Raw genomic sequence first — 13,790 nt, 5'->3', positions numbered from 1 at the left:
TGCGTTTCCAACTCTGCGCCAGTTAGCGTCCATAGAAATCTGCCCTATTCCAACTGCGTGGCAGGACCGACACCACAGACACCAGTCTGTCTTTGTCTGAGACGGCCACAGACACGGCCACGGCCACGCAGCTTCTCGCCCTCACTACTACGTTCAAGCAACCACGCGGATGCGATCCACATTGGGAGCGCAGTAGCATACTCTCGACTGAGGGCGACACAACTACGGTGCCAGTTCTGTTATCGAAAGCCGCGCCATCATGTTGCCCATCTGGCTGGAGGGATGTCGTGCCCGAGAGCCGGTGGCACTTCAACCCGACTGTATGTCCCAGCGGCTGGACCTACTACAGCATGGGCCAGGATGGAGTCATGGGGCCTTCCACAGCCTTCTGCTGTAATAGGTCCGCTTCCACTTATCCTTGACATGTTCTTGGCTTGGGGAAAGCGAATATGCTATCTACCTTCGTGGCTATACGCGCTTAACAACGATGACTGGGAGCTCGTTGCCTCTGCGGACATTAGCACACATCGTTGTGGACGCTGGGTGCAGAATACCGATGAACAAGCCACGACGAGCGATGCGAAGGCAGCCTCCAGCATCAGCACGAGTCGAACTCTTATGTTGCGCGAGGCATGGAGTATATCCTGGCATGCATCTGACACATCGACGCTGACGCCCAAGCTGCCTTCCCTGACGAGCAACATGGAAGTTCCAAACTGGACGCCTGGTCAGGATGTTCCCGATGGTAAATTAGATGAAAACTCGGTTGATGATGGTCCATTGTCGGATAGTATGGGCAAGTTTTTACTGATTGGTCTGCCCATTATTGGTGTGTTTTTTATCTTATCAGGTGGTTGGATTTGTATGGTGCATTATACAAGGCGAAAGAGACCTGCTAGAAATTACGTAGTTGTTAAGCTTGTGCCTCGCTTGCTGAGACTATGCCTCGCGCTCTCTACTAATATAAACCTGGTATGATTGTTTTATCCCTTAGAAAATATACGATCGTCGCACTTGCAGGCTATTACTAAAGACCGTTGCAAGCTTGATGGGAACCTCGGGCATTATAATCAGATTTGCTGGTCTTTGACAACAGGCGGCTATTGATAACTTCCCCAGAATTATACTACTATTTCTTCCTATAATTTCTATGAATTAAAATCCATCAGCCGCCCAGTTAGCATGCTCGTTAACCCTAACAACCTTGCTGTATCCATTGACTCCATTCGATGTCTTTTCCTCATTCAACTTATCACTAACAGGACCATAACCACCTCCCGAAGGGCTTTCAATCACCAACTGATCACCAGCCTTCATCCTCACCATGTTCCTCTGTCCAAGGTTCACCGCCCTAAACGATCCATCCTCGAGCTTGCGGTTCCATGTATTCGATCCGAACGCGCCCGGATCACCGCCGCGGAGACCATAAGGCCTCGTCGTCCTCCGCTCAGTGATGACGCTGAAGCTAAGCGGCGCCAGAGCCTCGTACACTCTTCGAGTTCCGTCGCCGCCATTGAACGTGCCCTTGCCACCGCTTCCCTTTCGGATGCTAAACTCCCTCATGAGGACCGGGTACCGCTTCTCGACGAGCTCTGCGTCGGTGATGCGTGTGTTGGTCATGTGAGTGTGCACGGCACTCGCGCCGTGCCATGTTGGTCCAGCGCCTGCACCGCCACAGATAGTCTCGCCAAAGGCATACCGGAAGCCCTTGGTGCGGCCAGCCTCGTCGAGGGCCTCGCCGCCAAAGAAGCCGACGCAGTTCATGCATCCCTGAGAGGCAGCAGCGGCTTCGAACGCGTGAAGGATCGTGTCGCAGATGCGCTGCGAAGTGTGCGTGTTGCCGGCGCATACAGCCGCAGCTCCCGAAGGATTTAAGAAGCAGCCTTCGGGAATGACGATATCGATAGGTGTTAGGCATCCCTGATTCAGCGGGATATCAGCCCCAATCATAGTTCGAAGGCAGAAAATAACGCCAGAGTATGTGAGGGCCCTGGGCGCGTTCATATTTCCGTGGAGCTCGGGAGTGGTGCCGGTGAAGTCAAAGGTGGCGCTTCCATCCTCTCGGATCTGAACTTGGAGGCAGATCCGGGAACTGTTGTCCATGTAGCCGACGGCACTGAGCCTGCCTCCGGGGTACTGCGTGCGGACCTTCTTGAGGAATCTCCGGATGGCAATCTCGGCGTTGGACTGGATGGCATCCATGTAGAACTGCACCGTCTTCTGGCCGTACTGGTCCATCAGCCTGTTGAGGAGTTTGGCGCCTTTGTTGTTGGCGGCGGCAAAGGACTGGAGGTCAGTGATGTTATCACTCAAACGTTGCGTGCTGTTGCATCCAGGTCGGGTTCCTGGCTCGGCAAAGATCTTGGCGATGCCCTCGTGGTCGAACTGGCCGCCGCGGATCATGGTGAATGTGTGGATTGCAACACCCTCCTGCCACAGCTCGGTGGAGTTGGGCGGCATGGACGTCCCCTCAGAGCCGCCGATATCAGTGTGGTGGCCACGAGAGGCAAGGAAGAAGAGGATCTCCTTGCCAGCCTGGTCGAACACCGGAGTGACAACGGTCAAGTCGGGCAGATGTGTTCCTCCGCTCACTGCAAACTGTTAGCCACGGTTCTAAGATTCTAGACAAAGAGGGCTCTTTCTCTTACCGGGATGGTTCGTTACAAAGACATCACCAGGCTGCATCTTGTCACCGACCTGCTCGATCTGACCCTTTACCGCATAGCTCATGCTACCCAGGAAGACAGGGACGTGGGGTGCGTTAGCTACCAAGTCACCGGTAGGGCCAAAGATGGCACAAGCAAAGTCAAGTCTCTCCTTGATGTTGAGAGAGACAGAGGTCTTCTGCAGCGAGCGACCCATCTGCTCCGCAATGCTCATGAATCGATGACCAAACACGGAGAGCTGAACTGGGTCGACGGTCAGGGCATCGGCCTTTGAGGGGTTCTGGGCCTCGACATCGATGATGATGTGATTCGAGAGAACTCGGGCCTTGCACTTGGGGGCTACCACGACAGTCGCCGTGTCATCGATTATCACCGCGGGTCCCGAGACCAGATTGCCGGGGGACAGATCCTTGAGCAGCAAAACGCTGGCCTGGTGGAAGCTGCCGTGCTTGAAATACATGGGTCGCTGAGGAGTGTTAGACAGTGTCTCTAGAGGGAGGAGCGATATACTTACCGTCTCGGCCGCGAGCTTGTCTGCGTTGATGGGCGTGAAGCTCTCACCTTTCAGCTCTTGCTCAAGGGCCTCGTTATCCTTGGTGCTCTCGGTACTGACACCAATAGCCCGAACGCGGATGTCATCGACGAGCACCTCTCTGTCGGCCGGGAGAACAAAGGAGAATTCTCTCAGATGCTCGGCGATAAACTCCCTCTTCCAGTCTCCATCAGCGGGCTCCAGGATCATCAGGGTGGTGTCGCTGCCACGGTAACGGAGGTTGAGATAGACGTCGTGCCTGATGGCTGCCTGGTCGACTCCTTGCTGAATGAGGGCATATGTGCCAAACTTTCGCAGATGCTCGTGGCGGGCGCTGATCTTGGGCAGGCTTTCGGCTGTGAGGACCTCGTTGCATGGCTCCTGGGCTTCTTGGACGACCTCGGCAAGGGCCATGCCTGGGTGATGTTAGATATCTCAGAAACATCTCCGTGGATTCCTGAATAATAAAAGAAAAGGAAACTCACCGTATGCCGACAGAAGACTAGAATATTTGTGCATCACAACCTTAGAAATACCGAGGTTTTCTGCGATCTCACAGGCATGCTGACCTCCCGCTCCACCAAACACGGCGAGATTATGCGAATCGATCTCGAAGCCTCGTGCTTCCGTCAGAGATCGGATCGGTCTGCACATGGTCTCGTTGGCGACCTCGATGAAGCCAACGGCGACCTCTTCAGGTGTCACATCTCGACCAGTGTCCCTTCGAATGTCACTGGCCAATTGCTCAAATTTTTGCCGCACGATATCCACGTCGAGACCCTGATTCTCGTCGGGCCCAAAAATCTTGGGGAAGTACTCCGGCAGGAGACGCCCCAGGAGTAGGTTGGCGTCGGTGATGGTGAGGGGGCCTCCCTTTCGGTACGCTGCTGGGCCGGGATGGGCACCAGCACTCTCGGGCCCGACCCTAAAGAGGCCGTTCTCCCAGAAGAGAATGCTGCCACCGCCGGCTGCGACTGTGTTTATGTCCAGCTGGGGGCTTTGGATGGTGACTCCGGCGGTGGTGGTTTCGAAGACGTGGTCAAAGGTACCCCCGTAGCGGCTCACGTCGGTAGAGGTTCCTCCCATGTCGAAGCCAACGACAGGTGTTTCGCCGTCATAGGATGTCCGAGCAAAGCCGACAAGACCGCCTAGCATAATAAATGAGCCTCAATGGTCTGCGACGTCAGGGACACGGGGCATCTTACCTGCGGGTCCGCTTAGGATGCCCTTCATACCACTAAATGACTTGTAGTTGACCAGACCACCGTCGCTCTGCATGAACTCGCAGCGCAGCCCTTCAAGGTTACCGTCTTCAAAGCCGGCTGCGAAACCGGCAATGTACTTGTTGGTCTCCGGTGTGAGGTAGGCATCCGCAGAGGCCGTGCCGGCACGAGACACCATCTTGACCATGTTGGCGCCAACAGCAGACGACAGGGAGACGTGGTCAAAACCCATCTCCTTTGCCAAGGCCTCGATTCTCCGTTCATGGTCGGGAAAGAGGAAGGAATGGGCCAGACAGACCGCAACAGTGGTGTAGCCTTGATCCCGGAGGCTTTGGAGCGATGCCTTTGTCGTGTCCTCGTTGAGGCTCTCCAGGACCCTTATCAGCTCGCCGCCAACCCCCTCGACAACCTCGCCCTGGATGACTTTGCGGACACCGTTGACGCGGTCAGCCTCCTCGTCGTAGTGCTCAAGAGTGACGCGCTCGTCGATCTCGACTACGGTGTCGTACAGCACGGCAGCCTTGCGAATGTCGAGAGCAAAGATGTTGGGACGTTGCTGGGAGCCAATCTCCAGGACGTCTCTGTGGCCCTTTGTCACCAAGAAGGCGTGTCGACTTCCTTTACGCTCCAGAAGGGCATTTGTAGCAACCGTGGTGCCCATGCGGATTGCGCGGATGGGCTTCTTGGGAAGAGGCTCTGACTTGGGGATGTCTCGTCCAAGATAGTGACAGAGCACTCTTCGAACACCTGAGGGCGCGTTAGTGGGACCGTCAAGGCACAGCTGAGCGCAGCTAACTGACCTTCTGTGGGAGCATCCTTGTAGTGATCCGGGTCCACAGAGAGAAGCTTGAAGACAAGATCAGGCTTGCCCTCGACAGACGCCCAGACATCGGTAAAGGTTCCGCCTCGATCAATAGCGATCAGGATAGAGTCCTCAACTGACTCTGTGCTTGTGCAGGAGTGAGGCATGATGAAGATGGGCTGGCTATCTGCGTACACGAGCAGGTAGATAGAGAGGCAGAGATAAGAATGGGATGATGGAAATTGACATGATAGTCCATTGACTGGGGACAAGCCTGGTTTTAAACACAGATAACGAAACAGAATCTCATCGGAATATGTGCAGATAGATATCTGGTCTGCATCACAGTTCGAAACGACCTTCTCTCTTTCAATAACTGCCACAGGGTCCATCCACCCTAGACCTCTGACTCGTGAGGGGGGGAGGCCGCCCCACTATTTCCCCGCGATGCCATCACTCCGAATCTCCGGCTCATATCTAGGCTGGGGCCAAGGGCTGGATAACGCCTTGTGAATGGCTCGAGCTGATAACCAAAAGGCGGGTCAGGTCGTTTCGACCTTCTCCCTTCGATCTCTTGTGCCCCCCCGTTATCCGACACATGACCGAGCTGCCACTTAACGTCCTCATTCCATCACTCCACCTTTGAACCCCCCCAGATCTGCGCAATCTCGGCCGCAAAACATCATCACTCGAGCCGTCTCCCACCCTAGCTGTTTCTCGCCCGTCTCTTGTGATGCCCCGCCGGAGACAGAACGAACCCACGGAGAAGCGTGGGAGGAATGCCTGCTGGAAGTGCAAGGGTAGGCAATCATCTCCCCCGGCCCCCTCAGTCAACCTAGGCTGACCCAGCGTGCCCTAGAGCGCCGCATCAAGTGCACCCTAGAGAGACCCGTCTGCAGCAACTGTGCTCGGTGGAAGCACGCGTGCCAGTACGGAGTCAAGCTGCTGTGGAGAGAAGAGGCCCTTGCCAGGGGCATCTGCTTTGGACGACAAGGTACTCCCCTCTCCTAGACGTGGAACCCGCCCTGTGCTCACTATGGTCCCGCAGGTGTCTATGGCCAGTCATCTAAGGTTCCGCTTTCTAGTCAGCCTCTTGACTCGAAGAACTTTATCGGAGACGTCTACTTTCTGCACACAATCACGAGTGACTTTGAGGAGCCTCGGTGTCGGCCTCGAGCGAGTGCCGATGTCGGCAGGGTCGAAGGGTCACAGCATTTGAACCCTCTGAGTGCAGACCAGGCCGAGGGCGAAGATGAAGTTGCAAGAGAAAGAGAAGACGAGACAGTCTACGCCGCATTCAACAGCAATCATCATCCAGGGTTCGGCAGCCAGCTATCTTTACTCCCATCTGCCGAGACCTCTGCCGACGTGCGCCTCTTCGACTTCTTCGTCAGTTGCATGTGTCCCGGTCTCAGCAACTCGGCGAAAGACAACCCATACTGGGAGTTTGTAGTGCCCCTGTCCTTCACGTCAGAGCCCCTGTTCCACGCCCTCCTCAGCTGGGCCGCCACCGAGGCCGCCTTTGCCAACCCTGCCGCCAAAGATGCCTACGGCGTGGCCTCGGTCAAGAACAAAGGCCGGGCCCTGAAAGGCTTGAGGATGGAGATCGAGGCCGCACAGGGCGACTGGTCGACTGCGTCGGGCCATTCAGCCTCGATCCTCACCACGATAATCATACTCTCATGCAACGACATTGCGATCCTGTGCTCGACCGTCTGGATGACGCATCTGAGAGCTGCCCGAGTCCTGTGCAGCATGGTCTGGCCACGCCATCCTAGCGTGTGCGAGCCAGACAAGTTCCGCCAGTTCTGCATCATGTGGTTCGTTTCCCACGACATCATGAGCCGCACGGCTTGGATTCAGGAGACCCTATTCGACCCGGGCGAGTGGTTTGCCAGCGACGACGAAGCCGAGATCGATCCGATGATTGCCTGCTCTCGGGGTCTGATACGGCAAGTTTCGGCCATTGGGACCTTAATAATGGATCTACGGCACTCTGGGAAGAGGAAGAAAAGGCCGCGTGCAGCAGACGACGGCCAAGAAGATGTGACAGACCCCTCCATCAAGTCACGGCGCGATTCCATTGAAGATAGCCTCAAGGACCTGCATCAGCGGATCTCAACAGGGCGCGACTCCAGCGAGTCTAACGACGTGCTGCTTCAAGTAGCCGAGGGCAAGAGGCTATGCTCCCTCATCTACCTGTACGCGTGCATCGACAACGCCACGCCCACGTCACCCGTCATTCAAGCTCTGACGCGACGGGTGATGGATCTCCTGGCCGATCTTCCACCCAAACCATCGCTGACCTTTATCCTCTTCGTCGTGGGCACCCTGGGGGTGTCTAACGAGGATGATCGGCGGCTTGTGCTAGACAAGTTCGACAGCCTGATCAAGGCGAGGTGGCTTGCGTTTGTTGTGAGGGCGAGGGATGTGGTTATGGACGTGTGGCTTGATAGGGATCTGGGCAAGGCTGGGAGCTGGGAGGATCTGGTCGAGACAAAGAGTAAACTACTAAGCCTGGCATAGGATGGAAGAAGAATTGAAGCCACCTTGAATACTTGTCGTTATGTCAATCTACCAACTTTTCTTATAGATGTCCCTCTGTTACTTCAATGGACCCACCCTTACAGCTTCGACTTGAGCTGATGGCCTTCAATTTGCTCCGTCCTGCACTCCCCTTCGCCAACCCAAGCCGGCACATCCTTGACATCCTGCAAATTTCCAAACCTCCAGCTGATGTCGTCGGCCTTTCCCTTGGGACTCCCCTTCCACTTCCACCTCCCCAGCTTCTGGTCCCCTTGCTCCAAGACCTCCCTCGCCCAGCGCCCAGCAATGGGCAGCATCTTGAACGCATGGCCACTATCACCAGAAAGCACCATCAGCGACCTGTCCTCGGTATCCGGGACATAGTCGATGATAAAGTTGGAGTCTGTGGTGTCGCCGCACCAGCAGATGAACTTTCGTATCAGAGGTAATGAGGAGAACTGGGGTATCGTTGCAGCGATCAGCGCAGCAATCTTGTCCTCGTCCTCCTTAGGAATCTGCCCACCCGGGACGTAGGTGGCCGTGCTTTCATCTCGACAGCTGGTGGCTGGGAGACTTGCACGGCCGTGGTCCGAGACTTCGAAGTTGGTGAGGCCTGCTCTGTGGGCGCAGAGCTTCAGCAGCCCCGTCTCGGCATCCGGCTCGAAGAAGAAGCCGAGGTCGCGACAGTTGACGACGGGGATGCCAGCTAAACTACTCGCCTGCTCAGGCGTGAGCTGAATATGGGCTACAGCCCACGCCTTGGCGGTGATCTGGGGCGTGATGGAGGGTATGAGACGGCCGACGTGGGCGCCCAGGGACACGATTGTGTGGGCGGCGAGGTGCTCACGGCCAGACTTTGTCTTGACGCCTTTGCATCGCTTCCCGTTGAAGAGCAACGAGACTGCGTTCCCATTCTGCTCCCCGAGAACGAAGCGCACGCCGCGTTCCTTGCAAGTCGCGTAGATCTTGGCCATGGCCCTTCCCGCGCTGGCGTATCCCCCGTACTTGTTGAAGTAGCCGTGCCATCCCTCCATGGGTCCTGTCAATTGGGGTACAATAGATCTCACATCGTGCCCAGACTTGATCTGTTTCAGCGTGCCGGAAGGGTATTCCGGGCGGCCTTTCAGCGTGAGAACAGCCTTGTTGACCGAGCTTTCTGACTTGCTAGGCCCGGTAGGTGAATTGACGACGACGAGGCCTCGCTCGGCGTAGAACGGCGCAAAGAATGGGGTTTTCCAGGCTGCGATAGACTCCAGGGCAAGACTAGTGTAGAAGTCGTCTTCATACTCGGCGCGGATAGTCTTGTTGAGATCACACCCAGCCGAGTACGGCGAGGGTATATCGCTGCCCCTGTCGAGGACGGTGATGTTGCGGTAGCCGTTGAGTGAGAGGTCAAGGGCGGCGGAGAGACCAAAGGTGCCGGCCCCGACAATCAGGATAGATGCGTCTTTGAGTTCGGCCATGATTGGAAGGCAGAGTTATCAACCCTGTTGGCTGAGGCGTTAGGGGAAGATAACGTGAGAGGGACGCTAGCAGATATATTGCAAGATATTTTCGCAATACCGGTGATGACTTGGCAGTTGAGCGATATCGGCTACCGTTATAGATATGAGCTGATATTGAACTGACTTGCTGGCTGCAATCATTGTCCGCCTGATCAAATCTTTGACAGCCTCCATAATCTTGCTGTTGTTATCTTGGCGTGTGGAGTTTTTGAGAGATTGTACCGCTACCTTGTCCCCACTACCAACCGAAAGCACCCAATAGTAGGGATTACCAGCTTCCCCGCATCCAGCCTTGGCACGGCGCGATGGAGGGAAGGTCGAAACGACCTTGCATGTCGTTGGAGACCCTGGAATTGGCTTATCAGGGGAGGTTCACGGCTCGAGTCCCGGGGAACCCTGGTCGGATAGTCGAGCAGCTGGGAGCTATCTTGTCTTACCCCGGAATGTCATGACTTCCCCTCACTGTGCTCCTCTGGTTCCACGCACATGGATCCTTGACCCGAGGCGTTATCATGGGCTGCCCTTAGGCGCGTACTAGTTATTCCCGATAATAACGCTGCCTTTCTTAGCCTCACCCAAAAGCATAAGAACCCTCCTGATACCCACCAAAACTTGCAACCTCCTGCAACAAAACGACCAGGTTCAATATCCATCTCTCCCATAACCATCATCACTACCTCTCACCACACCTGCAACCATGGGCGCTCCAGAGTCGGACGACAAGAAGCACGCCATCTCGGAGGCTCCGTCCATTCAACAGGCCGGGATGATTGAGGCTCAGAAGCTCGACAACCGCAAGGCTGACAAGGCGGCCGTCTACCTCAACAGCACTGAGCACTATGAGCCTCTCACTCCTGCCGAGGAGAAGAAGGTCATGCGCAAGATTGACTGGATCTTGCTGCCAATGGTATGGAAAGCTCTGACCTAGAGAAGAATGAATACTAACGGTTATGGCTCCTTAGCTCTTCCTCGTGGCCACTCTAGGAGCGTAAGAAGCGTCTTCGTTTGCGAAATAGGGCGCAATCATCTAACCATGTTCTCCATAGTATTGACAAAGTTGCTCTCGGCACGGCTGCGCTCTACGGGCTCCGCGAGGACAACAACCTCATCGGCCAGCAGTACAGCTGGCTCGGCTCCATTCTCCCTCTGGGTGTTGGTCACCCTCTCCTCCAGATAGAGAAGAAACTTAGCTGACAGGATCTACGCAGGCACTTGCCGGCATGTTCCCCTCGACCTGGCTCATCCACCGCCTCCCGAGCGCCAAGTATCTCTCCGCCTGCTCCATGGGCTGGTCCGCGTGCGCACTGCTTATGGTAGCCTGCCACAACTTTGCAGGGCTCGCCGCTCTTCGATTCTTGATGGGTAAGTCATCAAGGAAGCGCCTTTTGCGAGGCTTGTGTCTGACGACAAGGGCAACAAAACAGGCGCCTTCGAAGCCATTATCGTCCCAGGAATCTCCCTGATGCTTGCTGGCTTCTACCTCAAGGAGGAGCAGCCCCCTAGAAACGCCCTTGTGTTTGCTGCTGCCAGTTCTGTCATCAACGGCTTCCTCTCCTGGGCTGTTGGCCACATTCCTGAGAGTGCGCCGCTCGCCATCTGGCAATATCTATTTATCCTGACCGGTAAGTCATAGCTGAGCTACTCCCAAAAGGTATAACACACTCATCAACCTTGGTTTAGGCTCCGTCTCCATGACTTGGTCAATCATCGCATTTATCTGGCTCCCCGGAACCCCAATGGACGCCTTCTTCCTCAATGATCGGGAGAAGCACCACATCGTGAACCGTCTGGCTGCCAACAAGACTGGTATTTCCAACAACGTGTGGAAATGGCCCCAGGTCAAAGAGGCAGTTATCGACCCCAAGACCTGGCTCCTCTTCTTCTTCAACATCGCCATCAACATCCCAAACGGCGGCCTCGTCACTTTTGGCGGGCTGATCATCCAGGGCCTTGGCTACTCTGGCGTTGACGCATCGCTCCTCACCATGCCGACCGGTGTTATGTCCACCATCGCCTCCTTCACCTTCTCGCTCTTGTCCGCCAAGTGGAAGAACCGTCGCTGCCTGGTCACAATTCTGGCTTGTCTCGTGCCTATCGTGGGCACCGCCGTCGTCTTCGCCCTTCCTCGAAGCAACCTTGCAGGACAGATGGTTGGCCTATACCTCCTGTACACCTACTTTGGTCCTTATGTCGTCGGCATCGGCCTGGCCCAGGCTAACACTGCCGGCCACACCAAAAAGTCAGTCGTATTCGCCATCCTCTACATCGGATACGCCGTCGGCAACCTGATCGGTCCCCAGACGTTCCGCGCCAACCAGGCTCCGGAATATGTCGGTGGTACCATATCCATGATCGTCTGCTACGGCGTCTGCATGGCCATCATGGCCGCGTACTGGGTCATTTCTGCGTGGCAGAACAAGAAGAATGCTGAAAACCTGGCTGCTTCCGGTGACCGGGACGAGGATGTGATGGAGTCATTCTTGGATGAGACCGATTTCGAGCAGAAGACGTTCATTTACACTACCTAGTTGTTAGAGTAGAAACAGTTGTCTGGATCTGGAGATTGCTGTGCGGGCGTTGGCTGATCTAAACACGGCAACTACTGTCTTGCCGAGACAAGGGAGCGAAGGTTGGGATAAGTTGGTAGTAATATGAAGAAGCATGCAATTTGCCAGGAACGGTGGTGTCTTTGCACATGGAGGGCCTTTTTATACTTGCCCTACAATTTTCCAGCGGCATTGCTTCCCTTGATACTCGCTCCACACTGGCGTCGACCGCCTCCTCTTGCTATCCTATATCTCAAAAACAAAGTACGACAACTACGTAAACAATACGTACGACTTGACGTAGTGCAATGACGGGGTCTTAGGGTATCCCAAGCGAAGAGAGGGCCTGCAACGCTACTCTACGGTACCAAGACATAAATCAAGTGTGATTGGGTCTTATAAGTCGATATTAAAATGCATACCGCTTTTCTTTAGTTGTTCCATTCTCGTATTTACTTGAGTACCTCTCGATGGCGCAGTATCTATCTTTCTGACACTGCCAATACAGACGGTCAGCCTGGAAGCCAGCGTTCCCTTGATCCACATCCATTCCAAAGATGCTGGGGCGGGGCTCAGGCTACACTCTTCTTGGTCAGGCCTAGATACTCTCAGAGGCCAGCATCTAACCCTGAATTGGCTAGAGCTAGTGAAAGCCCCAGCAGATAATAATCATGCACCTCGCCTGGACCTTCTCCCCTCGAGATCCCAAGTGGGCCCGCCGAACACCACCTCATATATAAACACGGAGACCCCCTAACTGTACGGCAATATTTCCTCCATCCCTTCCAACTTGCTCCGTTGCAGACTTTCCCACCATGACATACCTAGAAAATACGACGCAAGTGCACCAACCGACCGGTCCTCTATATCAACTAACAGCAAACAGGAAGAAATATGTCCTCAACACGGGGGACTCGATGCCCGCCCTGGGTCTTGGTACATGGCAGTCCAAACCGGGCGAGGTAGAACTCTCCGTGCAATGGGCCCTTGAGTGCGGCTACCGTCATATCGACACGGCATTTGCGTACGGCAATGAGAAGGAAGTAGGCGCAGGCATCAGGGCATCCGGGGTCCCTCGAGAGCAAATCTGGCTCACCACGAAGCTGGATAATGATTGCCACCACCGTGTTTCTGAGGCAATCAACACAAGCCTTGAAAACTTGGGCACTGACTATGTTGATCTATATTTGATGCACTGGCCGGTTGCTCTCGATCCCGACAACCCTGGGCAGGTCCTCAAAGACTGGGATTTCGTGGATACCTGGCGTGATATGCAGAAGCTCGTCGATACCGGCAAGGTTCGCAACATCGGTGTCAGCAATTTTGGTATAAGGAACCTGGACAAGCTACTGTCAGCGGAGAGCTGCAAGGTGATCTACATAGACGAGTCTACCTAGGACAGGCTCTAACGTTTGCAGATAACCCCGGCAGTAAATCAGGTCGAACTCCATCCTTTCAACCCTTCCTCCAGGCTCGTCAAGTACAACGAGTCCAAGGGGATTCACACAACAGCATACTCCCCGCTCGGAAGCACAAACTCGCCAATATACTCCAACGAGACCGTCATCTCAATCACAAAAACCCACGGCCGCACTGCGCAGCAGATCTTGTTGATGTGGGGCTTGCAGAGGGGAACAAGTGTGCTGCCAAAGTCGGTCACCAAGGGGCGCATCGAGGCCAATTTTGGGCTCAGAGGCTGGCAGCTTACGGATCAAGAGATGGCCAGCCTCTCGGATATTCCTGATCGTTTCAAGGTTGCTGACGATTCGTGGCTGCCTGTGAGAGTCTTCTTTGGAGATGACGAGGAGGTTGATGCTGCCAGGCCTGTCTCGATGCTGTAGAGGGCTTTTATGAGCAAGAGTTCGGCTTAGCGGATAAGCGCCTTGCTGGACGATATAGATTTCTTTATTTGTATCAGTGATCATTGCATTTACGAGCCCATGTGAGAAAATAGAGGGTATGCTCCTCACTGCTACTTGCCACCATATAT

At 55.0% G+C, this 13,790-nt stretch overlaps 4 protein-coding genes and 1 pseudogene across 5 annotated transcripts, besides 1 other annotated feature; 3 read left to right on the top strand and 2 right to left on the bottom strand.

Moving 5' to 3' along the window:
- Positions 1–1,155: 1,155 nt before the first annotated feature.
- Positions 1,156–5,390, bottom strand: NCS54_00474800 (Hypothetical protein; the record flags this gene model as incomplete). Its single annotated transcript, XM_053150274.1, has 6 exons — positions 1,156–2,591; positions 2,649–3,132; positions 3,181–3,614; positions 3,684–4,346; positions 4,404–5,168; positions 5,222–5,390. 6 exons carry the CDS (start codon positions 5,388–5,390, stop codon positions 1,156–1,158), a joined length of 3,951 nt encoding a protein of 1,316 aa, XP_053006249.1.
- A 494-nt stretch (positions 5,391–5,884) lies between these two features.
- Positions 5,885–7,749, top strand: NCS54_00474700 (Zn(2)-C6 fungal-type domain-containing protein; the record flags this gene model as incomplete). Its single annotated transcript, XM_053150273.1, has 3 exons — positions 5,885–6,023; positions 6,083–6,217; positions 6,272–7,749. Exons 1-3 carry the CDS (start codon positions 5,957–5,959, stop codon positions 7,747–7,749), a joined length of 1,680 nt encoding a protein of 559 aa, XP_053006248.1. The 5' UTR covers positions 5,885–5,956.
- A 98-nt stretch (positions 7,750–7,847) lies between these two features.
- NCS54_00474600 (DAO domain-containing protein) lies at positions 7,848–9,212 on the bottom strand (the record flags this gene model as incomplete). Its single annotated transcript, XM_053150272.1, has 1 exon — positions 7,848–9,212. One exon carries the CDS (start codon positions 9,210–9,212, stop codon positions 7,848–7,850), a length of 1,365 nt encoding a protein of 454 aa, XP_053006247.1.
- Positions 9,213–9,951: 739 nt separating this feature from the next.
- Positions 9,952–11,782, top strand: NCS54_00474500 (Hypothetical protein; the record flags this gene model as incomplete). The annotated part of the gene is made up of 6 exons (XM_053150271.1): positions 9,952–10,161; positions 10,217–10,242; positions 10,301–10,406; positions 10,463–10,616; positions 10,679–10,876; positions 10,935–11,782. 6 exons carry the CDS (start codon positions 9,952–9,954, stop codon positions 11,780–11,782), a joined length of 1,542 nt encoding a protein of 513 aa, XP_053006246.1.
- An 824-nt stretch (positions 11,783–12,606) lies between these two features.
- NCS54_00474400 lies at positions 12,607–13,641 on the top strand (annotated as a pseudogene). Its single transcript has 2 exons — positions 12,607–13,170; positions 13,219–13,641.
- Positions 12,607–13,641: a sequence feature.
- Positions 13,642–13,790: the final 149 nt, after the last annotated feature.

This window comes from Fusarium falciforme, chromosome 3, assembly GCF_026873545.1.
Source record: "Fusarium falciforme chromosome 3, complete sequence".
NCBI lineage: Eukaryota > Fungi > Ascomycota > Sordariomycetes > Hypocreales > Nectriaceae > Fusarium > Fusarium falciforme.
This window is presented reverse-complemented; position numbering and strand designations above follow the sequence as displayed.